General features: G+C 32.7%; 2 protein-coding genes across 2 annotated transcripts; both read right to left on the bottom strand.

The window, feature by feature from the left end:
• Positions 1-49: 49 nt before the first annotated feature.
• On the bottom strand, positions 50-4662 carry LOC137923119 (zinc finger protein 436-like). The gene is made up of 2 exons (XM_068766282.1): positions 3272-4662; positions 50-1939 (listed from the first exon to the last, which is right to left on the bottom strand). Exons 1-2 carry the CDS (start codon positions 4615-4617, stop codon positions 1462-1464), a joined length of 1824 nt encoding a protein of 607 aa, XP_068622383.1. The 5' UTR covers positions 4618-4662; the 3' UTR covers positions 50-1461.
• Positions 4663-6073: 1411 nt separating this feature from the next.
• On the bottom strand, positions 6074-27093 carry MetRS (methionyl-tRNA synthetase 1). Its single transcript, XM_068765671.1, has 23 exons — positions 26912-27093; positions 25671-25797; positions 24979-25132; positions 24197-24340; positions 22790-22887; positions 22582-22701; positions 22388-22504; positions 18853-18928; positions 18435-18562; positions 16448-16552; positions 15498-15675; positions 14630-14794; positions 13950-14051; positions 13675-13792; positions 12667-12737; positions 12180-12277; positions 11375-11523; positions 10307-10439; positions 9701-9844; positions 8966-9101; positions 8521-8592; positions 8006-8170; positions 6074-7050 (listed from the first exon to the last, which is right to left on the bottom strand). The coding sequence occupies exons 1-23, from the start codon at positions 27012-27014 to the stop codon at positions 6934-6936; spliced, it is 2820 nt and encodes a 939-aa protein (XP_068621772.1). The 5' UTR covers positions 27015-27093; the 3' UTR covers positions 6074-6933.
• Positions 27094-27943: the final 850 nt, after the last annotated feature.

Here is a 27943-nt window from a genome sequence, read left to right as displayed (position 1 = left end):
TTTTTAATTTTAATGTCGTCACTAGTGTTGCATAAAATAAAAATTTAAAAGACATTTTTTAAATTTTTTATTAAAATTTGGATCCCGATATAACATGTAGATTGCTAAACATTTAGATATTTTAAAATTTACTCATAAAATAGGGAAACCAGACGAAAATAGCAGCAGTCTCACGAGGCATATACAAACAAGAAAACTTGTAAAGTTTTTCATAAATCCCTTAAGATTAGGGTGACATACATTTTAAAATTTCAAGTCCATAGATTATCTTAGTCGATATGAAATCGCTACAAACATACATTATTACATTTGTAAGAAAATAGTTGAGGTAGATAACACACAGATACACTTGCAAGAAATCTGCGAAAATTTTATATCTATTCCTTAAATATCTAATAATTGCATAAGAATAAAACAGGCTCGCTGCGCATTATAGATTTTATCTTATAATGTGAGTTTAAGTTGTAAAATATTACACCTAATACTATGAAATTGTTAATAAGAACAAATATGCGGACGTTATAATATTTATCTATGCAAAGATCATTTCTTTAGAGTCCAGTCTTAACACACAACCACCGGCTTCGCTGTTGGAATTTGTTACACTTCAACGTCGAAATAAGTCCTCAAAACCTATAGTGCGATGCCAACCTCGTAGAAAGTATCTGACATTGAACATCTCAAAGATTCATTAATATTAATTATTAATATCTAAAATTCACGCTAGAAGAAAAATATCAATTAATTAATCAAACTGTAGGAACGACGTCGACTATCGACATTAACATTTAGATAATTGGACAAGTAATACTTATATCTTATACATAAACACGATGTCAAATTTAATCAATAATGAATATAAGTTTTCTTAAGTCGCAGTATACAGTAATCCTCCTATAACAGGATATATTTAATGTGTTTTCGTATTAAGAGATTTCATTTCCCACGTATAACCAGCTTCCTCTTATAACGAAGGGGTTTCCCATTTTATATTTCTATATTGTGGAATCACTATAAATTTGTACAGGTCATAATTAATTTCTAAGGTATCTTGTGCATGTTAATTTTAAAAAATTAATAATAATTATTTAAGACTCCGTGGACGAGGACATTTTAACGAGATTCATTATATATACCGCCTTATAAAGGGTAAAGTGCGTTATATGAGAATGTCAGAATAACGCGTTTTCTTATAACGCGGTATTAATCTAATGTGCTATAGAGAGTATTATTGTAATTTACTTTGTCCCGAATAAAAGGCTCACGATTGGGAAAACTACTAAAACATCCATTGTCTTACAATTAACGTCTAATGTTTGATTTCTAAATATCCAATTCATAAAAGTATATTGATTTCCCTAAAAATAGACAAGGTAAAAAAATTATCGAACAAAAATATCAGGTAGTTTATAAACTAGAAAAAGATACCAAACGTCTGAATTGTCAAGTAAAATCTAATGTTTAACTGCTAATAAGATCGTGGACTCCACTGAGCAATGCATTAACACCGTGTAGAACGGTGAGACTGACATCCTTCTGCATAGGAATAGGCTCCTTGGCGTGCATTTTAAGGTGGCCTTTTAAAGCGGCGGCTTTCCTGAATGCTTGTCCGCAGTTGTTACAGACGAAGGGACGCTCGCCGGTGTGGCAGCGGATGTGAGAAACCAGATCTTGCCGTTGCACGAAAGCCTTATCACAGTGTGAACACTGGTAAGGTTTCTCCCCGGTGTGTATCCGGCGGTGGTTCTTCAGAGTACCAGATGCGGTGAACTTCATGGAGCAAAGGTCACAGGCATACGGCCTCTCCCCCGTGTGTATTCGGCGATGCTTCACCAACGAACTGGACGTGGTGAACCCGTTGCCGCATTCATCGCAAACGAACGGGTGAGCGCCGCTATGCTTACGATTATGTGCGACCAACTCACCTTTCGAAACAAACCTGTCAAAAAGATTCATGCCATTATACAATTTAAATTTTAAATGTTAATGTCTTTGATAACGTATTAAAATTCGACTAGTTTATTTTTTAATTATTTTTATGCGATATATTACCGACTGTAGTCACGTGATCATGGTACTTTTACACTTAAATATTATAGTAAAATTATAACAAACTATTTGACGAGAAATATTTCATGCTATGGTCAATAGAGGCGTTGCTAGAATTTCATCTTCTACCAGCTTTAACCATTTCCGTGGCACAGTACTACCGAAACCGCTGTACCGTACCTAAAAGTGCATGAGAGCAGCCGCCGCGAGCATTGACGGCAATACGATAGAACGAAGAGGCCGGTACTTCCCCGTCTCACCATGTGCATTTCCTATAAATCTCTTGGTAAATTGACGTATTTTGTAAACTAATTTCTTTTTTTGTGCATATTCAGTCAAAGGCATGGCTTCGATGGAGTCACCCTTATTATGACATTTCCCACACAAAACATCTGCTTATTGTCACCAGACTGATTGTGGATTAGCATAGAGGGAAAAAAAGATTTTTAGTTAACCAACATATTTCCGACAAGATCTAACCTAAGTTTATTGTTTTTTAGTCTTGAATGCCTAACCACATTCTCGATTGTCGATTACAATGTTTGCTTGCAAGTATTTTCCTTTAGGAAGTCAAAATTGCTCATATCCTGAATGTCATGTCCATACCAAAAATATAATATTGAAACACTACATTTCACAATTTTCATCAAAGGCATAATTAGCTTAAATAGCTTGTTTTGTTTAAGCTTTGCATTACATGGCTTTGCACCTTAATGTGTTATCTGTTCATTATTTTTCTTTCCATATCAACCATTTTTTAACTAGAAAACCAAACTAATTTGTATTCCTAATAAATATCTCAAGTTGTCAAGTAAAACAATACCGAATGAATAGTTTTCTTTTTTCCATAATGACTGAATTTTCTAGGCAAAATATATCTTGGTTTGATAGTAACCAGTTTTTTTTTTTTTTAAATCGATAATAATGGCTTATAACAAAACGCATAAAATAAGCTAATTCTATCATAATAAAAGTAAATTGGAAGCAAGAAATTTAACTTTCAAATGTCAGAAACATTTCTGTTCATGCTCAAAATTTACCAATTTTCTGTTAAAACTAAACGATAAGCAAAATTTGTGCCCTAACAGTATATTATACAAAACCAGATTAGTAGCATTGTGCCATTACTAATTCGAAAAGAAAAAATGTTTATACATAAATTAACTATATATATAGTTAATAATATAATATATGGCAGAAATTAATTAAAAAATGTTTTTACCTTTGGTCACAATTATCACACTTGAATGGTTTTAAGCCTTGATGTCGTCTCATATGCTGTGCTAAGTTATTTTTTTGACTAAATCCCTTGCCACATGCTGAGCAAAGATATGGTTTCTCACCAGTATGAATCCGTAAATGATCTCTCAATGTTGATACCATGAAAAATGCTTTATTGCAAACATGACATTGATGACGTTTCTCAATTTTATGTGCATCAAGGTGATTGTCCAAACTCTCTTGTTTAGCAAAATTCTTAGAACAATATTTGCAGGTATATCCAGTCTCTCTGGTGTGCATCGCAAGGATATGGTTATCCAAATGTGCCTGATGCTGGAACTCCCTCTTACATGTTGTACAAATATATTTTATCCCAGCTTTTATTTCATGTGTCTTCAAGTGTGAAGTGAGTGATGACTTCCTGGTAAATCTTCTCATACACAAAGAACAATGAAATACCTCTGAAGGGTCAACATTTTCAAATCTATGCTTACGTAGGTGCATTTTATATCTTTTAAGAGTATTAAATTCAATGTTACATTTTTGGCAAAACAGTTTTTCCATTGCAATATCTTTTTTCGTTTTAATGGATCTTTTTTTTTCAACATGTTTATTTGCTGAAGTGTTTCTAGCATTGATAATAATCTGTCTACAGTTATTTTTATCTAAGTGTTCTTTGTACAAAGTAAAATTATCATAATCAAGTCCACATTTACACTTAAAGGTATTTAAAGAACTTTCTCCGTCCAACAGCTCCACATCATCTTTATTATCTAACAACGGACTGGATAAGTCACCTGTGCTTTCTGTAAAATTATATTCTTCTTCATTTTGTGATTCCTTTTTCTTACCTTGAAAATCATTTGAATCATTATCACTTTGTAAAGCATTGTTAGTACATAAAGTAGTATTTTCAGGATAATTAGGAGAATCTACAATATCTTCTGTTAGCGTGACATCTTTTACTATAGGCCCATTGGTGAAACTATGACCAGATATTACGTGTGATTCGAGAAGAGGCAAATCAGAGAATTTCTTTGAACAGACACTGCATTGGTAGGGTTCCTCCATACAAAACTTATTAATGGACTCGTCTTTAATTGATTTATTCACTTGACTCTCGGAACATTCGACTTTATCTTCGGTATAAAAAGCATCGTTTAATGAGCCCTCCGATTGAATGCAGCGCTTTTTGAACTCATCAAATTTAATGATATTAGCGTGACACTCTTCACACACATGTTTTGCATATGTATCACTCACAGAAATATAAAGATTTAATATAAAAGACAAAACTTCTGCTATTGTTCTATCATCACTTTCCATTTTAGTCATTAACATTCTCATATTTTCTCCTTCAGAGAGACATATCCTACACACTATATCTACTTTATCAATGTTAACCGTAAAATCCATTTTATATTTTAAAGATAATTCAAAATTTTAATTAAATTATTAGTAAAAACAAAAAGTTACAAATCAAATACTGGACGAGACGTCAATGTCATCTACAACATTTTTTTCTACTGTTATGGCAATAGCCATAAACTTTTTGCCAAAGACAAAAGATTAATAATTTATTTTTAAGTTTATCCTTTTGAAAAATCTCAAAATTGAAATCAGTAATCCTCTGCAAAGTATCACATGGATAATGTTAAATAAGTACTTAACAAGATTTAACTTTTTACAATCGTAATGATTAATTCCGTCAAGAGATATATTTTATTGCAATAAAAATGTATTGATAGGTAAAGGTTGTACTTAATAATTTAGTTACAACTTGTACATCACATCAACTACTGTGATATACCAGTAATTGGGCCTTTCATCTTGTGGGATTCCCTCCATGTGATCTTCAAGCCAGACTACAATTTTGCTTGGAGGAACGAGCTGCACTCAACAGTAGCTGTTGGAATGTGAGAAAAAAAAATGACCAATTCAAGAACAGGACGCGGTTCGTTTGGCCCTAGAAGACTAGTTGAACAGGTGCCACGGTTCTCTAACCTCCAAATGCTTTCAGGGTATGGATGTTTTGGTAGTACCTGAAGCGGATAGGAAGTGAGCTGTCAATCATGTACCACAGTTGTGGTAGCGAAGAAAACACGGCTCAGCTCACGCTTGGGGGAGTGTACAGCTTAGGCTGAGCTGCACCGAAAACTCACCAATGTTGTGGGGAACGACCTCTCATTGTCAGCCTTCTTCAAGGCAATGGTACAGAACGGGCCATAATGTCACGAGGGTAAAGCCTTTTGCGAAAAAAAAAATGTTGCAGGAGGCTGCAAAAAAAGAACAACTGAACTCCTCATTCATACCGAGCATCTGGACATCAGAGCGGGTTATATCGCCAAGGTCTTGGCGACAGATCCGGGATGATCCACCGCACAAAAGTCCTGGCTCTATAGGTCACCGACGGTTTTAATAAAAGGAAAAAAACCTCGACGAGGGGTTTTAGTCAGTAGAAGTCCGGCATAACTCCCTCATTGCCCACGCAGCAGAGGGGTATCCCATACAGTATTTCCAAACGAGATAAAAGTTATTGCGCCTTTCATATAGGAACAAACTTCATGTTGAACTTAAATTTGAAAATGTATTCTTAATGAAAGTTGTTAAACTTTGACTTTATTTTTTGAAAGTATTAAATTCTTTAATCATGATAAATTAAATTCACTGTAACCAGTTAAAAGTATTTTAAAAATGTATTTCACATTTAGAATCAATGTTTATTATTAAATATATTTAAAAGTGTTGTGTTAAAAATAAAATGTATTGGTTTTTCAATATAATTTCATTTATTACTGGTACACTTAGTTATATAATTTAGGGAGATCTTTCAGTAGTTTATAACTCATTCATATAAACATACTGAGCAGTAATGAACACATATTTTACATCATAATACTTACATGTTAATCTAAATAAATATTATAATGGTTATGTTATGGGTGTCTGAAGTATGTTTTATGCATTTAATAAAAATTAAGTAAACCACAGCAATAAATATTTAAAAGCAGCACCGCAAATATTGCTCAGGAGTTATTACAAAAAAATTTTTGCTTCAATTATTAGATACAATTAATTATTTTGTAAACATCATTGTAATCTGACAATAAATAATAAAGATCCAAAATGTAATCATTCAACACTCCACACGCTGGCATTGTATATTTCAACTTTACAAGATAATTTTTTTAGACCTAACCTTGTGCTTTACGGGTCCTCACTTCTCATTTATCTTCCTGACTAGTCCTTTTACCACGGTTAGAATAGTGATGAACTGATTAGATGGATACAGTTCCTAAGAACGTGTTGTAAAATGTCAATCTATTTATAGCACTAGTCAACCAGAAATTATTGAGACTCGTTTTCCAAACATTTAATTTAGTATAACAAACAAAATTGGAATAAGTAAGTGCTTGTGTTTCTTATAATGCAATAAAATCTAATGTGAATATTATTCAAATTGCTATACTTCTTAATACAAATATTTTTTGGTGAAATATAATAAAATTGGAGGTAGGCATCTCATAGATCCAATGCCAGCATTCATGAGACTTATAAGGGTGCCAGCATCAGAGTGTTAATGATTGAGGTGATGATTTAGATTATCAATAGCCTTTTGTAATTGTTCTCACTGACGATGGCATTATTTTGAACTTGGTATTATTACTTGGCGCTTTGTGCTGCTGCCAATTGTTTTTTCAACTGCAACAACTTTTCGACTTCTGGTTGCCAAACACTTTTATCTTTCGTTGACGCTTTTAACTTTCTTACTTTGTCTCCCTGAAATTAATATTAATTGTTTACTATAACAATCCAATAATAAATGTCAAAAACTGACATAATGCTTTAAATTTGTAGAAGGCTTCATGTTTTAAAACAGTATATGTGGGACTCTATTCTTTGAGGGACAGATGTGCGTGTCGTTAATGGTGTAAAAGGCCAGCCCTGTAACTGCATTCGATTGTCAGTCAGACTGGGCCTCGCATACCACGAGTATTACCATTAGCATTAAGTGCAACTGCATCACAGTTTTGTATATATTGTAAAGAGCATCATTTGGACGAGTACATTTATTTGTTAAAGTCGATGTTTGTCCCCTACAATCAAATCTTTCACAATCAATATGTGACTGTATGCATGTTGAGATCCGTTTAAACTTTGGTAATTTTCACAGTATGTTGATGTCAAACTGGCAATCGAGTGCAGGCAGGTTTAGAGCCGCTACCTGTACGCCCCCTGGGACACCCACATAAGTCATTCAAACAATAATCTTTAAGTTTTAAAACACCAAGCCTCTATAAACAATTTTATTACCATTACGTTCAATATGTTTCATACTTTAAAAACATTATATTTTAAATTTATAATCGATATTTTAAAAGTATAATATTATATACAACACATTACGCATATTGTTAATTTTTTTTTACAACAAACTAGCAACCATTTTTCCTGGCTTGAATTTTAGTTAATTTAGTTTTTGGCTGCTATATAATGTGCTGGTTGAGGTATTGTAGAGGAAGTAAAATGAATTAGCGGAATATACAAGAAGGATGAAATAAGACCATTAACTTTTACATCTAATAAAAATTGAGAGAGTAAAATGAATTGCCATAACCTTTTTTACCTTTTACACTATGTAACCATTTACTTTTTGACCTGAGCATGCTTCTATATTAAGTTTTATTAATCTAACTTATTTATCTGAGTTCTTTAAATGATGTTTATAACATACCTGTACAGCGACTTCTTGCTCTAAACTCGCAACATCATTGTTACAGGCCGCCGGTGCAGATTTTGCTGCCTCCAACTGCTTCTTTAAGTCAAGCAATTTATTTACTTCGGGTTGCCATACAGTTTTGTCCTTTGTAGATGCTTTGAGTTTTCTCACTTTATCTCCCTTAAACAATAATAATTTATTTAGAATATTATTTATTCTCCTACTAATATACTGAAAATGTAATCTGTAAATAATGTATATTAATAAAATCAATTTCCAGCAATAGTTATTGATAAGATGATTATTTCCGAATTTGAAGTTAAGATTTAGGATTTGTCTGATAAAAGAATATATGTAGTTAATTAGTACATAAATAGAGTATATTTTGTAATACATTGCAATATAATAAATTTGATGATATTTAATTAGATAAAGATTATTGAACTTCCAAATAACAAACTTTCTTTTTTAGAAAAATAGATTTGTTTACAAAATCATTTTTGGGTGGGTTCTATCTATTGTGTACTCACTTGGGCTGCAACAGCGGCTTCTAGATCTGTTACAGTTGCTTTCGGAGATATCGATTTAACATCACCATTTTGCTGTAAATAATATTTTGTAAGTAAATAGTAGAAGAAAGCAATCTTATTTATAAAATTAAACATTTCCTTTATTATTTAAGTACTGGAAAATACCCACTTTGCCATGAATATTTATCAATAATAATTCAGAGGTCAAATAGCTTTAAATTTGTTGAACTTCTGGGATGCCCACGAATTGCAACATCTTTTGTGAGAGAGTCCTAGGCAAGGTCCTTTCCAACAGGCCCGGAACTTCCACATAATCTACTTAAGGGCTCAGCAGCCTCCATATACAGAGAGACTAAAGAAATTTAGGCTAAGTGCCTAAAACAAACTGCCTCTTCAAACTCACTTAATTCGTTAAGAAAAAACTCATAACAAGTATTTTTTTTACCTTGGCTCTATCACTTTGCGTGCCAGCGTATTTGGCACGAAGCTTATCCAAAACATCTTGCTCAATTTTAGCAAACAATGGCTCTGGCTTTCCAATGATATGACCCGCTGGTAAGTATTGTACTAGTGTTGGATTTCTGTGAAGTAAAATTTATTAGTTGTATTGTTAGTTCGAAAACTAATATGACTTGAAGCACGGCCGTGAGAAAAAATCTATACTCTGAAGTATTGTCATGTAAATAATTAGAATTTAAAAATTGTTAAAAACTTTTAAATTTGGAATGTCAATAGTCTCTGTTTAAATAATTAAAAATTATTTTGTTAAATTCATTCTTTATAATGTACCTTATTTTGATGTCTTTAATCCATCAATGTGAAGTCAAAAACTGGAGTGGTCATATAACTGATGTATTTTATTATTTAACTGTTTTTTAAAAAGGATATAATAACATATATACATCTTTTTTATATTATTTACATAAGCACAAGTCTATGAAAGACCAGCGTGCGATGGCTCATCTGCTATCCCTCTGGTAAAGAGGTCCGTTTGCATGCTAATTTATAAGCGCCAATAAACACTGACCATTCAGAACAATTACGGAATGAATACTTTATTTTTTTCTTTTTAAATGACGAGTGTATTTATATATAGTTATACATTCTTAATCCAGTTTAGTTAATACTTTAGTTTTATTATATGTGCAATAAATATATTAATTATTATTTTAATACTCACTCTGGATTGATCCTTAAGGATACAGTTTCCAAGTTAAGTTGCTCCCGCAGACGACGGCACGCGTGGGGCATGTAGGGCGCTAGTAACGCACATAGCAATGCAACTAACTGGCAACACAGACCTATTGCAGTGGCCCCTCGCTCCCTATCAAACAATGCAATAATATTATAAATATTACTTAAAATCAATTATTTAAAGAAATTTAATATCTTATCCATACTAATAATTAATTTCCAAAGTAAAAGCTTGCAATCATATATGTAAATTTAACAACATATATAATTTATTGTTTTAAGTCTCAAGATAAACTTTTAATATATTTAGCATTTATTCTGTTATCAAGAATTTATTCGGTGGTTAATAGTATTATTTTTAGTGTGTTATTTTTGTTAAATTTAAATAAATATGGTCGTTATGTTTGTTTAAAAAATTATATTCCATAACAGAGCTGTCGAAAATTAATTCGCCAAAAATTATTTCCAACGATTAAATCTATTAATAAGAATATGAATATGTTAAAGCAAATTAAAATGTTTTTATGGTTAAAATTGGTCCTCATTAATTTTTATAAACAGTGAACATTTGATGTAAATGAATTTGACTTACTTTTGTTCATCAGATCCCTTAAGCAACACCCATGGTTGTTCAGACTGCATGTGTTGGTTACCAATACGAGATATCGACATAACGTTTCTCAGCGCTTCCCTTAGACGACCCTTTTCCATATTTCTGACATATGCTATTTCAAACAATTGTAATACAAATTACAAACATTAATCAAAAACAATAAAATATAACCTAGGAAGTTGTACTATTGACAAAACTAGCCTTTACTGCCATATTTGATATAATAGCTTGATTTTTAAAAAGAGCCTTTCCAAGTTTTTATTTATTTGACTAAACTTATCTATCCAGGTTTGTCTTAAGTTTTTATATTGTTGTTCATATTTTATATCATATTTCGCAACCTTCCGTTTTTTTTGGGGGGCTTTTCCGATTTGATCATGAAGAAAAAAATTCTTTTATTACGTTTTAGACAATAATATTGCACTCACGCCTTTCAAGAAAAACAATAATAGCTATAATAGCTAGTTAACAGCTTACCAGTCTGACTGCGTAACAGAAGCTTACAAACAAGCATAGACGCGATGGGTTCGTTGAACAAGTCGCCGACAAGTGAATGACTTGTCGCAAAAAAACTGTTTAAGTTTAGTATGTATTACCATTTTAGTATAATTCATTTTATAACAATATATTGATGAAAAAAGTCGATAAAATTTATTGAATTTTAGAAATGCTTGGCGGGCCGCAAAATCCTGTTTAACGGAACGCGAGTAATTTATAACTGGCCAATACTAAAGACTCCATAGTTTTAAGTTATAAAAATGCACAATGTCACATCCACTACTTAATATGGGACAGACCGTAGATATTCAAGCAATTTGTGCTATTATAATTTAAAATTATATATATAAATTTAAATGTAGACAGGAAAATAATGATTAAGTAATTTTATACATTCATATAAACCTGTCTCTGTAAGTAAAAACCCAAACTCCTGATTAGACATCAAAAATTTAAGTTTGCTTATCTAGCGGCCTTATGAATAATTTTTTGAATAAAAACTTATCTACGTAAAAGAATATTAAACAAAATGTAAGAGACATTACTCACATATAACTTCTCGATTGACTAATGCAACAAGTTCGAAGTCAGCTTGAGTCAATTTAGCTTCCGGCACTTTGCCCTTAAAGGCATTTGCGCAGAAACTTAAGGAACGATGGCAGAAATTACCCAGGTTGTTCAAAAGTTCCGAGTTGTTTCTATTAGAAATAAAAGAAAATTATTCATAGCAAGTAAATTAAACAAAAATATATTAAACTATGTTCTTGTATTTTATTATAACATATTCTTTTAAATATTTAAAAACCAAGCATTTACATATACTTTTTAATCGTCGATTATCTTTACATTATATGTACTCGGCTACCGCCGACTCGGAATGCCAATCTACTATGAGGAGCCGGCTAAAAACTCAACAATTGCTGTTTTAAATGAAATTATTGATGGATAACGTATCCATAATATCAACCATGTAAATGAGTGAACAAACCAAGTTCCACACATTTCAATCAACCAAGAACTCTTGATTGCCAAAATATGATTTATTTAATAAATATACTGTTAATCTTAGATTTAAAACTAAGAAAAGGTCTGAAATATGTTGTGGAACTATATTATATATATGCGTACATCTAGACCCGTGAAAGATTTGTTGACTTTTTGAATGCGAAATTTTGGTGTTACAAGTTCATTTTTATTTCTCGTGTTTATCTTACGTGAGTCACTATTTTTTTCATAAAATTTTAAATATTGGCACCTTAATAATAATTTATTGGATAAGTATTGCAAAACAACCGTTAAAATACTAATTTCTTTAGAAAACATCTGACAGGGCTTGAGTTATAAATTTCAGTACCTGGTGCCAAGTTCAGTCCAACTGAAACTAGAGTCGGATGTTTCAGGTCGTATACTCGCCAGGTAATATCTCCAAACATCAGAAGGGATGCCAGTTTCCTGCAAAAATAATATGCATTTATTTTGCTACGAGTTAAAATAGCATTAAATTATGTTATGTGCTATATGTTTATTTATTATTAAAATGTCCATGGTGTATTTATGTGCCACCGTGAAAAACTGGCTATACCAAAATATCGACTGCAAAAATCCTCTAATTCATTTCTAATTAACGGAATCAAATTTTTTATTAAATTTCCTCGAAATGTTATTAAAGTACTTTTTTATTAAATTCAAAACACGCATTAAAAATTTGACTAAAAAGACTTATTATTGAATAAACCAATTATAGATGACAAGAATACTTGTATGAATGTCGCTAAATTATTTTGTTTCTATTTAGGCTATATCTGACATAAAGTATGTGTAAGATTAAAACCAAAAAGTACCTGTGCATCTGTGCCGAATACACCCACACCTCTCGATTTTGAAAACTTGCCCTCTTCGTAATTTAAATACTCTGCCAAATAAAAATTAAAAAAATTTAAATTATATACAATGCTACCGAAACCGCTTTACCGTGCCTAAAGAAAGCGGGGTAGACGAAATAACAGTATAAGCATCAGTTGACGCTGGATTTACGAAACAAAGCAGGCGATACTCCCCCCCCCCCCTCTCGCCGTGGGTATACCTAAGCGGTACAGCTGTCCCGGTAGCAATATTACTAAATGTTATTTTATAAGTATAATACAAGATAAGAATTTTAATAATTCCACATAATAAATACAAAGAAGAGAACGGAAAATTGGATGTAGGTTTTAAAAGAAATTTACTAAAATCAATTTTTTTGAGTCTAACTCACATAAGCATATATGTTATAATCCCATATTACCCGTGTATTCCCATCACAATGGAATTTTCGATTTAAAAACACCTTTGAAAACAATAAGCCACTACTTCAATAAAAATAATAAATAATTCTATCTCTGACAATAACTAATATAATCGTAACTATTAATGGAATCACTTTACCTTTTAATTATCAGTATTAATATGAAATATACAATAAGTTATTTCGCTCTATATAAAAATTGATACAATAAATGAGCTATTCCTATTAAGTCATTCAAGTAACATTTCTAAAGTATCATCGTTGTTCCAGCCCTAAGACGTAAGACATAGGCCTCTTCCAAAGATATCTATGAGGGATTATACCATTAACGCTAAATTTTGTAGGCGGGTTGGCGATCGCGTTGTGGTATTATAGTACTCAGAGGATGATGCTGCTCATCCTCTAGAAACTAGATGAAATGAATGAGCAGTGAAAATCCTACTTAATTATATAAGATTCTAAGCAAGTCCCAGTGCTCTACTGCTAGGCTCCACTGCTACAAGAGTTTTGAAATATATATATAACATGTAATAGAAAGCTTGAGTATTATTTGTCATTTAAATACCTGTGGCAAATATGTGATCGACCAATTTATGTCCTTCATTGACACCTATCACTGTAGCCGGGAACATTATAACATGGAACGGGACATTGTCTTTTGCCATAAACTGATACAGCTTCACCTGAGAAAATATACAGAAAATTTATTTTTACATATATATACCTTTTGGAATAAATTAAGATACCTTATTTTTTGTTTTATTGTAAATATGTAGAAATTATTTCATTATTGTGCCATTTACAGATACATTTATTTAAAAAAAACTAGAATAAACTTACGTCGTATTCTTTATCAGGCTTCCACCATTTTTCATATTGTTTTGTTGCAGTTTCAGTTATGCTCAAATACCCGATGGGAGCGTCGAACCACACATAGAAGACCTAAAAATTATTATTAAAATAAATCAATTACTAATTATTAAATTAGAATTATCATTATTGTAAAAGTATTATTAACAATATTATTGACATATAACTACGGTAAACGCTCTTTGTTTAATATGTGCCTGAAAAAACAATCCAAAATTTCAAATATTTTTTTATGGTTAGTAATTATAGCAATTTATTAATAAAATATTTATCTTAATAACCAAAAGATGACACTGCAATAAATAAAAATTGATGAGGTCATCTCTTTAAAAGCCAACGCCTAACAAAAGTAACAATGTTCTATAACAGTGGGGAGAATTATTACCTTGACTACTGTATTAAAAATATTGCAAGAGTGACCACAAAAATACTTCGTCTAAATTTGTCAGAGCATTTGCAACTTTCATAGCAACAAAAATATCATTATAGTGGAGTTCATTCTGATTTTAGTTGTTATCAAATTAGGCTCTTCTGGCAGTCTTCTCGTGATGTAAACAACAGGTCACTTTAAATAAATAACCATAAAGTAAAAATTCATTGACAAAACAAATCTTTATAATATAACAAAAATAATTACTAATAATAAATACCTTGCTGGCGTATTTTTCCAACGGTACGGGAACTCCCCACTTAAGGTCCCTGGTGACTGCACGGGCGCGCAGCGAGTCCCTCAACCATGCTCGCGCCACTGCTCTAGCAGGAGCAGACCAACCTTGTTCCGCACTATTAATCCAAGTGCGAAGCGATGGCTCCAACTGTAATTATGATCAATATTTCAACAGTCGGACTTACTGAGCTTGACTTAGCCCTTCCAAAACATTTTCAATAGACCCTGCTAGAAGCGACCCGCGTTGTGCGTCTTCCAACTACCTTAACAAGGTAGTTTGTCAACCTTGATGGTGGATATCCTGCGCTCTTCGTTAGTCACTGCTCCAGAACCTCAAGACCTCAACGGCCATGAAATCTGAGAGTTGCATGGCTTATTGCAATTCCGCTGGAGTATGTCTTTTGTTCGTCTACATAAGTCCCGATTTGATGTCGTAGAGATATCAAAAACACCTTAGTTCTCGTTGAGTGATTGTGAGCTTGCTAACAAGGCCAAGGACCCGAGTAAAATTTATAAGGTTATTATGTCTTACTCATTAACTATAACCATAATAACTATAACTTACATATATTTAATTACACTAACAGACAAATTCCATTTTAGTTAGACAAACAATAAGTGTTGTTTTTTCAGTAGCAAATCAAGCAACTAGTCTTATTGAATCTATAGGGAAGTACTACACAATGAATGCTGTTGTTAATTGAATACCCGACCTTGCTATATAATACTTTATTTATTACATTAATTATTGTGAGGCTATGTTAAAAATAGAATTTACATGAAGCAAGCGAAATTTTAATCATATAAAAAAAAACTTTAGTAAATATACTGTGAAACAAATCAATTTTTACCTGTCCAAGTTCAATGAACAGCTGTTCGCTGGGCCTCACCGTGGGCTTATGTGAACAGACTTTACATTTAGGCTCTACAAGCTCTATGGCGTTGATTAGTTTCCCGCACTTATCGCACTGATCGCCGCGTGCGCTGTCGTACAGGCAGCCAGGATGAGGACACACGCCTTCGACAAATCTGTAAAGCGTCAAGTTTTTTTTATAAACAGACGACTTTTTTCATCATTGAAAAATTGTTTGTTATTATCATTTCAAGCGATAGATAATAGGCTCCCAAAAATCGTTTGACAAGGGCCTACCCACGCTGCATAAATAAATACACATACAATTACACATTTCTATTATTTGCTAGTATAGTGCTACCGAAACCACTGTACCTCACCTTAGGTACACCTGCGGCGAGACGTGCGGAGTATCGGCCGCTGCGTTTCTTCAGACAACTTTCGTGTTGGCGGCGCTCATAATCTTCTTCTCTCGGCCCTCACTAAAGCACTTTCCTAAGGCGCGGTACAGCGGTTTCGGTAGTACTATAATATGACTTTTTAATACCACCAGAAATGTTCTACAGCTTATGAACATTATCGTACCACTAGTTTTCCCCTGCCTGTTTCGCATGACCTTAAATATTTAGAGAAATATTATAAATCACACTACCTATTTATTATTTATCATGAATATGTTCTGCCCGAGTTTTATGCCTATGAGACATACAGTTCTAAAAAAATATTTTTAATAAACGCCCTCTCAGCTCCCGCTGGTGGAATTTTATTAAATGCGTTCTTAGCTAACCCCTACTCGGCAAAAGCAATATTCTTATCAAATTTCAAATATCTAAACCTTATATTTCTAGATATATCGTGATGAATCAAATCAAGGAAAAATTTTTACAGGCATAGATATTAAAAAAAAAAGAGTATTAAAATGTATAAACAAAACAGTAGAAGACATACCGATCCGCCAAAAATCTCTCGCATTTCTCACAGTACAATTGTTCTACTGACTGTGTACTGACGAATCCATTATCCATCAGTTTAAGAAACAGCTTCTGGGCTATTCTGAAAAAAAAAATAATACATAAATATTTAGTTTAAATTAAATATCACATTTGTTATTTTTTTCGTTGTCATCGTTTATACGAGTATATAATGACGACGAATATATATATACCTTTTGCAAACGCCTACTGCAAGGCCCCAAAGATATCTATTATCGGGGTAAATACCATAATCGCCACGCTTGGCAGGCAGGTTGGCGATCGCAGTTGAAGATTTGGATGGAGTTGGAGGTATGCACTTTTTTTTTAAAAGGCACCCGCTATTGGGAACCTCTCGCTTTCCGTTATCGTATTTATGGAACAGGACTTTACAATCTTATTTATAACACAACATCCTTTAATGAAAATACCTATTTATAATATGTGTATGGTATGTACTGTGTATATGGTATGTATACACTTGTCATTGCATACGAAAATTAAAATTATCTCGCGTTTAAACCGTTACCACAACCTTCTTGGTTTTCTTCGTAACTTGGGTGCAGGCAGTGGCAATCCTATATAATGAATTCACAAAGTGTGAATTATCTAAGATTGTTTGTAGGAAATAGAATCCGCGACCTACGATCGCAAGTCTCAATCATCTAGCACTGAGCAACCAGGGCTCGCTCTATATTTATTACATGTTAATGAGAGTCATACAGTATACTGTTGTTCACAATAGAGTTGTCAATTTTATAAAGTATACACAAAAATACATCAAAAGTGGTTTCTTCATATAGTATCAATTTTAGGATACTAGCAGGAAATTGTGTATTGAAATGTATATAGTTACGTATAGGTACGTAAACGTGGCGACTGGAGACGTTGCAATGTATGTATATAGCAGGGGTGGCCAAGCTACTTAATAGCTCGTGACATTGTTCGAAATTTGAAATTTTTCACGAGTCGCAATTTAACACTCATTTAAAACAAGCAAACGATTTTTTTTTACAAAAATTTTATTTAACGAAATATATGACAAATGTACAAAATGTATATTTAAGTTGGATAAAACGGCACACGTATATAGCAGCACTCCTAATAATACTTTAGATGCCGGTTAGTTAATTATGATCAGCGTTTGGATTTTGCTAATTTTATGGTAAAATAATAATAATTATTATTTACACTAGTAATTTGTTTCCATTTCTCAAGAGCTGACATAGGATATATAAATTTTAAAATTAAAATAATTCGACAATAAATCGGAGCCAAAAATAATAGTTCAAAGAGCCACATGTAGCTCGCGAGCCACAGTTTGGCCACTCCTGGTATAGTGTCGAACAAAAGACGATCTAAGAGTGATCAAAGTGATTATTCACTTTTCGCATATATTAGCAAAAACCGTTTTTTTTTTCGCTGATTGATCGCTTCCAAAATTTTCTCTTCGTATTGTGTTTTAAATACGTTTGACCATCCGCACAAGTCGCAGAGCTTTTATATTGAACAAATCAAGTTTCAGAAAGTTTGATCTTCTTTATGAATTGACCAATCAACAAACGGCATACATAGAAGCTTCTCGAAGGTTTTTATATCTTGCAATGGATGCCTTTTGACTTTGTAGATAATTCCGGGCGCCAAGTGATAAACACAATTAATGCTATCAATGTAAAATAATATATATATACACATATATGTATATAAAATTAATGCTTTACTTAAGAAATCTTACGCATGCAAATCATTGAAAATCTATGGGTTAGGCCTATGTCCAGCAGAGGACGTCCTATGGCTATAATTATAATCATCATGATTTCTTATTTAAAAAACAACTTGCAGGACATATAATATATATATATATATATATATATATATATATATATATATATATATATATATATATATATATATATATAATAGGCTACTTTTGTAATGTTAAAAATAGAAGAATAAAAAATTACTCAGTCTGTTCCGCAGTACTGGTCCGACCGAAGTAATCAAAACCGATGTCGAACCAACGGTACACAGCATTGTGGATGTCGAAGTATTTGTCGCAGATTTCACGCGGTGTTACACCTTCTTCTAGAGCCTAAAATAAACATTTATTTGTCATTTTATTTGAAACTTTAACAAAACTTTAAAAACTGTCTTAAAAGGATGAACAGACATAGAATCCTGTAACTGGTGATTTGGCAACATAAAATTTAAAATTGTGAGCAGATTTTTAGCGTAATTTAACGTAGTGAATGTGATTATTTTTTAATGTTTTAATTTTTTAATTTAATTTAAAAAAATGACGTTAATTTTTTTTGGAAGTTAATGATTTAATTGGAGGTAGAATCACATATGAAAAATATTATAAAGTTACAATGTATTTACTTTAGTTTCAGTCGCCGTTCCGTATTCGTCTGTGCCGCATATATACAACGTGTTGTAATCGCATTGTCGACAGTATCTGAAATGTATAACAAAATATAATTTTCCTTCAGTCTGAAACACCCTTTTGTAGTACTCTTTCAATTAAATTAAGAAATATAAACAAGACGCCGGTTGACAAATCTACGAATATATTCAGACACAATTTTTAACAATATCATTATCATCATTTCAGTCACAGGACGTCCACTTCTGAACATAGGTCTCCCTCGTAATTTTCTATTAGGATGGATTGAAAGCTGCCTGTATCCAGCATCATCCGACAACCTTAACAAGATCTCAACTTGTGGGTGGAAGTGTTACGCTGTGCTTGAACATGGTCTCCACTCGAGAACTTAAAGTTGCCATCTGTTTCCCGCTATATGGTCTCAGCTCTGCCACTTTAACTTTCTAATAATAAGATACAAAAATACACATAGAGAAAATCAAAGTATGTATCTATATTGATTTCAATACGTGTCATTTAGGGTAAGCGAGCCGAGTTAGTAATGTGTAATTATTCCTATCTACATTGATTATAAGAGAAACCGTTACTGGTACATCTGTTCGTACAACTGGCACGTCTTTTTGGCAATCGTTAAGACAATCAATACATAGTATACTAACAATACCATTCCTTCTTCCGTTTTAATATTTATTTATTTACATTTTACTAAAATGATGATATTTATTGTACACTAATGAACATAAACCAGGTGGACTGATGACATAGTCAAGGTTGCGAGAAGTTGCTGAATACGGGCAGCGCAAGACTGGTGATCGTGGCTAACTTTGGTGGCTTATGTCTTGCAGTTATACCTATCGACTGACATGATACTGGTAAATAAACATAAAAAGTCATAAGTAAAAAAATGAAGTACAATAGGCGGTCTTATCGTAAAATACGATTTCTTCCAGACCACTGGTCAAAAAGCAAAAATATCGTGGGCGGTCACAAGTAATAGGTGTTGAAAATGAATTTACATATATCATCATGTCACTGCAAAGTATAGGATTCTAGATTGGTTAAGCGTCGTCTACATCCAGCGCTCTCCTGGAACCTTGTCTATGTTGTCGATCCTCCTACTTAATGGCCCACCCACGGCGCGTCTACCAGCTTGTGGTAAGAATGAAGAAACTTTCAGCCCCAATGGCCGTATTGCAAGAGCGATTTACAGATTACCAACATTAAAAACTATAAACTAATGAAAAATAATAAAAAATTAAAAAAAAAGTATAAAAATAGAAAAGATAAGAGTTAAAAAGCTGTACCGTGATATAAAGAAGTGATTTAGTGTAGTATTTTATGAGAGAAAGAGAAGGAAGGTGGTGTGTGTAAAGAGACAAGTAACAGGAGAGATATTGTGACGAAAAATAGATGACGAATAAAAGAAATTGTGAAGAATGTAAGGAGAGTAAAAAAATAAAAATAGCAAGTGAAAAAATTATTTAACACATTGAAAATACCCTGTCGCTTCCTAGATAGGGCCAAACATGTAAATAAATGAAATGCATATTACTTATAACACAAAATACTTATACAATATTAGGGAGATCGGAAAGTAATGTCGCTTTATTATGTTAAATTCACACGACCTCATTTTTAACAAGTTTTTATTTCTAATCAACAATAAATTAACCTTCGGTGTCAACAACCTTTTTGCCTTCTAGTATACAAATGACGGAGCAGTAAAAATCAATCGGTTTATCTGTAAAATATTTCTACAGAAACGATATTACTTTCAGGTCCCCCTAATATATACATAAACATATACATCTACATTATATTATATACTACTCAAAACAAAATAGGGCCCACCATCATTTTGCCCCTTAATTTATGTGCATACATGATTATTAAATTTTTACAATTAGTCGATGTTGAATTAGGGTTTTACACATTAAGTAAACACAAAATAACGTTTGAATTGTTTAATTTTATCGCAATACACTCAAATACACATTTTTAGAGAAAATGAGCACTAAGTAGACTGTCAATAAAAACTTTTATAGTCACTGTTTGTTTTTGATAAACTTGCCGGGTGCTATTCTTTAGTATCGAGTAGGACCTCCTTTGCTCCGTATGCACTCTCTGAGCCTATCTGGAACACTCTCAATCAGATGAGTGATGTTTTGGTCGGGTATTCGTTCCCAACAGAGTTTCAGCGCGTTTATGAGGTCCTGTTGGCTGTTAACATGGCTATGGGTCTCCTTAAGACTTCTTTTCAATTGATCCCATAAATGCTCAATCGGGTTGAGATCGGGACTCATTGCTGGCCAAGGTAAAACCGAGATATTGGCATCAGAAAGTGCCCTTTGAGTGACCCTAGCTGTATGCGCACGAGCGTTGTCTTGCATAAACACAAAATTATCACCTACTCTTTGTGAATATGGGATGACATAAGGTCGGATTATTTGCTCGACGTAACTGGCTGCAGTGACCGTCCCTTCGTTCAAGATCACCAGCTCTGTTTTGCCTAACAAGCTTATACCGCCCCATATCATCACACTTGGGCCCCCAAAACGATCAGTACCGTGCATGCATGGTTCAGTAAAACGTTCTCCTTCTCTTCTCCACACACGTACACGTCTGTCATCGCTAAAAAACTTAACTTTACACTCGTCTGAAAAGAGTACTGTCCTCCAATTGTCCATGGTCCAGTCCAAATGCTCACGCGCAAACCTCAAACGTGTTGCCCGGTGAGCCCTTGTTAATTTTAAACGAATAACACGCATCCTAAAATGTTGCCCGTCCTCGTGGAGTCGATTCCGAATGGTTTGACCACTAACGCGTGTGCCAGTAGATTGCCTTAGCCGGGATTGCAAGGTCCGGGCGGTTGTCGTGCGGTCCCGGCGCGCAGTCAATCGAATGTATGTACCGGTCTTCTTGAGCAGTTGTGGCTCGAATCCTTCTTGATCCAGGTCTTCTAGCCACACTACCTGTCTCCTGGAACCGCTTCCATAAGTTTCGAATAGCTCGCCGTGACACACCAAGGAGAGATGCAACCGATCTTTGAGATTCTCCCTCTTGAAGCAAAAGAACTGCCCTTGTCGAAGTTTCCACATCCATATGACGACGAGAACCTGGCATTGTAATCGGGAATAATGCCGAAACGAAAAAAACACAGCTAAACAAAGTGTGATCAAAGTATTGCGCTTAAAGCAAGACTGAGAACACAAACGATTGAAAATTTAAGAAATGGATAAATTTTGAGCACTTTACTTTTTTGTCTACCCACTTGAAATCAACAAAAAAGTTAACTTTTTAAACATCATTATGAACTAATAAACATGTGTGCTAGAAGTGGTAGTGCTTCATTCTGTCAATGATTAGTATATGAGTTATTTATAAACACGATTAGAGACAAAGTTGCGGTGGGCCCTATTTTGTTTTGAGTAGTTTATATAGTTAAAAGTTAATAGTTGAGAGACAAAATTATACACGGCATGTTAAAAAACCCGTCATTAATTAGTGTATTATTTTAATATATACACAAACCTTGCAAATATGTCCGCAGAAAGGACACAACCGATGATATTTCCCAAGTGTGGTACATTATTCACGTACGGAAGGGCTGATGTTATCAATATGTTTTTTCGATCTTTTACTGGTAAACTGTAAAACATTTAACGGGAAATTAGGTAAGATTACATAGAAAATTCAAAACCAGCAAATTTACAGTCAACACTTACACTAATTTCTCTTGCGGTAATGGTGATTGCATATTTTTAATGCCATTAATCCATCCATTCTTGGCTGCTTCAACTTCCTCGGGTGTAGCACAAACGGCTTCAGAATCATCATCGGGTGACCTGTAATCATTTTAACATTTAAACTATTTTTTTCTCATCTACGAAATTCTCATTATTCGTCGGAAAATAGATAAAAATTAAATTTTACCCTACAGGAGAGACCACGTTGACTATTTGCGGATTACCAAGTACTGATAATGTTCCAAATGGACCTTTCGCTGATCCAGCCCACTGCTTAACTGCTACCTAATCAAAAAGAAAAAAAAACAAACCTCAGCATCAAATGACATTTTACATATAATATGGGGGAGGGGGGGGGGGGGGAGACTTCTATATCTATGTCCATTTCAATACGTTCGATAGTCTGATTCATTGAAATAGTCTGTAGCAAATTTGGAATAGTTATAACATGTCTATCAGTTTCTACAGCTAGAAGAGTAGGATCATATTCGCTGTATTTGTCGAAGATCATGAATTTTGAACAGTGCGTTAACATAAAATTTTGTATTAAATTGAAAGAGGTACCAAAGCTGCTCATGAAATGTTTAAATTAATGTATAGTGTTAACGTAGTGTCTTTGAAGACTGTTTATAAGTGGTATAAGCGATTCAAAAGCGATAATGAATAGGTCGAGTCGTCCTTCGACCTCAAAAACCTATGAAAACATGCAAAGGGTAGCAAAAATGGTTCGATCAAACAGGCGATTGAAGATTCAAAAGCTGCGCTAGGAACTAAACATCTCGTATAGGTCGGTGCAAAGCATTTTAACCGATGAAATATAAATGAGACGAGTCATTGCTAAATTCGTTCCGATACTTTTGAGTCACGAACAAAAGGAAAGTCATGTGTCAGTTTGCTTGGAATTAAAGTGCAGTCTTGATGTAGGTCCGAAATCCATGAGTAAAATTATAACTAAAGATAAATATCGGGTGTATGCTTATTAGAATGAAGACTTCCTAATGGAAGAAGAGTACTTCTCCTCGCCATAACAAGGCACGTCGGTCAAAGTGAAAAGTTAAGGTCATGCTCATTGTTTTCTTTCATAGTGAGGGCATAGCGCGATCAGAGTTCGTTCCAAACGGAACAACTATAAACTCCGAATATTGCCAGGGCTTAATACAACGTTTGCGAGATAATGTACGGAGAAAGAGACCCTGAAAAGGGCCAAAAGTTTCCCACTCATTAAGGCTGATTTTTGGTGAAAAAAAAATAAGGCCGTCTGTTCACTTCCGCTTTTCTGTCCGGATTTAGCACCACGAGATAACTGGTTATTCCTTAAAATGTAAACTGTGTTGAAAGGAAACTGTTTTGACACAACTCCGGTCATGAAAGAGCTACGACAGAGCAGCAGAAGGGCCTTCCGAAAGAAACATTTCATAATGGTATAAATGCATCGCTAGCCAACGAGAGTACTTTAAATTAGTTTGATTTACATTTAATGTAAACTTAATAATTTGTTCGCAATTAAATTAGTCAGTGTATCTTTTTATCATACATCTACATACATGCTATAGTACACTAAATATACTGAATAAATTTTCATCATTAAAATTACCTGAATAGCTTTAGCCACAGCTAATTCATTGAACCAACGTAATACATGTTGATATTCAGCCACATAAGTTTGTTTAAGAGATTCTTCATAACACAAAGGATATAATGTACTCCAAATTGAAATATCTGCTGCTGATAATTTCTCCTGCGAAAATTGTAAATACAATTACTTAATAAACAGTGTTACCAATATGATATTAAACTAATTATAAAGAAGTTATATCACACACAAAATGAACTGATGCTGTGGAATAATTCTAATAAGAATCAGACAACACCAAATTGCCAATTCTCAATGCTTTTAACTTAGAACTTAGTGTCTGCCATTGTGATTTGAAATTCCACATTAAAATTTATTTAAAATCAATGTACACAGAAATAAATTTATTTCTAAAATAACTTTGACATCAATATGTTATAGCTGGAGTATAATAAACCATCTCATAATATTTGAATATGAGCTCCACTAATGAATCAACACTGCTCAACAATAATGTTTTTCATAAAATTTATAACTTTTCGCATTTAAAGAATTTTTTGAATAAGAGATGATTTTTTTAAAGATTCTTTTCTTAATATTCAACCCATCTTGAAAGAAATTACTAAGTTTATGTATCACTTTCATATCTTCAATTTTTTTTTTCAATTTGAAATCACAATTTTATATGTCTTACATACCCAATAATAGAATTCTTGAAAACTATGCATAATCTACTATATATTAAGAGACATACTTATAAATTGACACAAAGCAGAGATTTATAGTAAATTTTGCTAACATACCCCAAGAATGTACTTGTGCCTCTGTAATAATGAATTAAGCACTTGCAACAATGACTGAAGCACTTGTCGGAGGTCAGGGGCTATTGATTTGCCTCCAACAACAACAGCCACAACTGGTTGAAGTCGTGTAGCCTCCCACTCTTGCATTTGCTGACTAAAATAAAAAAAAACATTTTTAGATTATACAAATTAAAAGTAAATGCTTATATAAGAGACATTATTAATGAAACAATTAGTGTAAAAATTCTAATGTATTTTAATATTGTTACTGAGCTATTTGAATTTAGACCTAAGTCAAGCTTATCATTAAAAATAATTCATGACTAAGTAATACAAAAATCTTTTCATAATAAGCTACATTAACTGTTATATGTAAAGGTCATTTGATAACAAAAAGTTTTAAAACTTTCTCAACTATTTTGAATGAACCTGCGTGAAGTGATTACTATGAATACACTGATTTATTTTCAAAGTCTGCAGAGGCAGACAGTAAGGAACAAATAATTTTACCAAGTAGTAATCCATATTTTGGAAATGCTTTTTCTTACAATACATTACATTATTTAAAATTTCTGAAATAATTGATTCTTGGTTAGAGTGACATTAACAAATTGATTGCAAATGAGCAATATTTCATCACTCCTTTATAGCTTTTACATCTATTTATAACCAATTACATGTGTAATACTTACCATTGTCCATTTTCTGACATATCCAAAATAGGAAACAAATACTGTACAGCTGCATTACTGGAGAAGAATGTCAACTGGTCATCCACTTCCAGCAATGGCAGCACTTGTGGTCCTGTGAAAATGTTGTCTGCAATGCAAGACAAGTGCTCAGTACCAACCCCCATATGTTAGTTGCATGCATACATGTTACAAACTTAATCATTACATGTTTAATTTAAAAAAATTCTACAACTTTTGATTTAAACATTATTTATTAATAAAAATATTTAATGCTAACAAATATAATATAATACAAATATTATGTAGTGTAAAAAATGATCACGGTACATAAGTATGGGATATACTTAACATATATGCTATAGATTTATTCTGGTGAAGAGCAATTTTTAGCTACATTTAAGATGGAGACAAATCAGAGAAGTAAAAAAGAGTTAGTGATGAGGCAAATGTTTATTAATTTAGGATGAAAAACAATTATTGTTGTTATATTGTATTAGTACTTCAGTAAGCAAGTAAAAGGTACAGATAATATGCTTGTCAGTAACAATTATATTTGATTTTAATATAATCCAAAAATGTAATCATTTTCTGATTCACTGTCAGTTTCTGGTACCACGCCTCACATTAAATATAAAATTTAAGGTCTTCCTTTTTGTATATTGTAAATATTTTTTGTTACACATCCACAGAAAATATCTTCGATATATATTTTTCACTATCCACTTGTTATTTTTCATTAAAGTTTATTCAGTAGTTAATTATGTAAAACTTGATTTATTTATACCTTTTTACCAGGACCTACAATAGCGCTTTGAAACTAAGTGCTGTGTAATAATTTTAAATAGTTCAACTTGATTTTTAACTAGTTGTAATAAGTCTGAGGTTAGATTTACGGTTGTTAAAAACAATAACTTGAGCTAAATATAGTCATCAACAATGTCCTTTTAGATGAGGAAATAAAACCAGAACTTGCATTATTTATAAACAGACGTAGTAGTATATTTTATAACCAATGTAAGGTCTTTCTTACATTATTCTTTTTAATCAATTAGATTAGTAAAGAATAGACATATTCTGGTACGGACTCTGCCCGGTGAATACGGTACCCGTTATTAATTTGCATAACTATATAACTTAAAATAAATATAAGAAGTACTAACATCCAGGTAATAAAACGAAAGTATAAACTGGGAATTTATGTAAGCTTTGTAAAAAAAATTAAATGTAAAAGATTTAAATACCTTCGAAAGTGGCTTCGCATAGTTGAATTTTTTTGCCGGCTAAATTAGCAGCAATTAATAACTTTAAAGTTGCTGTATTATTTGCATTAGTATAGATCTTCATTTTCGTATGTGAATTTATTATTCTTTATTTGTTAAAAGTTAATTATTTCACACATAACCTAACCTGCAATCGGTTGGCACTTTGCAATATTGATGACATGAATCAACTTGTAGAATTGTCATTTTCGTTAATGTCATTTTGCGACTGTCATCGATATTTAATTCGCAAGTTGCAGCCGTGATTAAATCACACAAAAACAATTAAATTATTAAATTTTGATTAACATTGAAGTACTATTTAATTAAAATAAACAAATATTATTACTTAAGATGATTGCTTGCTTTTTTGAACGGACATATCCGAACGAACTAGCAAAAGGAAGTCTGAAAATTTAAAAAAGCTGAATGTGTAGCGATGACAGATCAATCGGATAATGTAATAAAACATAGCGCCAAAAGCCAAGACTCCCGGTCAACCTTCGAGCTTTACTGCCAATAAAGGCTACAGTGATCCTTTCTGCCCCCTATCCTTTCTAACCTGCAAAAACTTTAATGCTACTTGGATAGCAAGTTCAGTCTGAAAAAAAAAACAAGATGATCGATAGAATTAATTTTGAGCGAGCCTCATCGTATTTTACGATACGGAATTATTGCTCGTCCTAAAATAATTATCTTATTTCATATGATTCACAAGTTCACATCAAACATTACTATTCTTATACAACGTTTGTATGATTATTTTGAAGAAAATATTCTATTACATACTATCTAATGAACGCCCACGCAATAATTTATATGGTACGTAAATAACAGATCGTAAGTATATACGAAAATTCAAAATAAGGGTAAGAGAACACGTCAGTACCGCGTAAACAAGAGATGTAGACTGATGTAATGTTGTCATGTCAACACATCCCTACCTGGCTATCACTAACTAATAGCAAGTTGTTTGTTCCAGTTTTAACTTTCTCTAGCGAACAAAGTATATTT

This window comes from Battus philenor, unplaced genomic scaffold (genome assembly GCF_028537555.1).
Source record: "Battus philenor isolate CCGP_79_NKW_IND1 unplaced genomic scaffold, ilBatPhil1.0.hap1 SCAF_20, whole genome shotgun sequence".
Lineage (NCBI taxonomy): Eukaryota > Metazoa > Arthropoda > Insecta > Lepidoptera > Papilionidae > Battus > Battus philenor.
This window is presented reverse-complemented; position numbering and strand designations above follow the sequence as displayed.

What these genes read in the sequence shown, in the direction of transcription:
- MetRS (XM_068765671.1), bottom strand. Translation starts at nt 27,014, where the DNA reads ATGAAGATCTATACTAATGCAAATAATACAGCAACTTTAAAGTTATTA. An exon ending in AAGGGATCTGATGAACAAAA is followed by an intron (nt 9,845 to 10,306) that starts GTAAGTCAAATT and finishes ATTGTTTGATAG; the next exon opens with GGAGCGAGGGGCCACTGCAA. An exon ending in TCCTTAAGGATCAATCCAGA is followed by an intron (nt 9,102 to 9,700) that starts GTGAGTATTAAA and finishes TTTACTTCACAG; the next exon opens with AAATCCAACACTAGTACAAT.
- LOC137923119 (XM_068766282.1), bottom strand. Translation starts at nt 4,617, where the DNA reads ATGAGAATGTTAATGACTAAAATGGAAAGTGATGATAGAACAATAGCA. An exon ending in TGTGATAATTGTGACCAAAG is followed by an intron (nt 1,940 to 3,271) that starts GTAAAAACATTT and finishes TCTTTTTGACAG; the next exon opens with GTTTGTTTCGAAAGGTGAGT.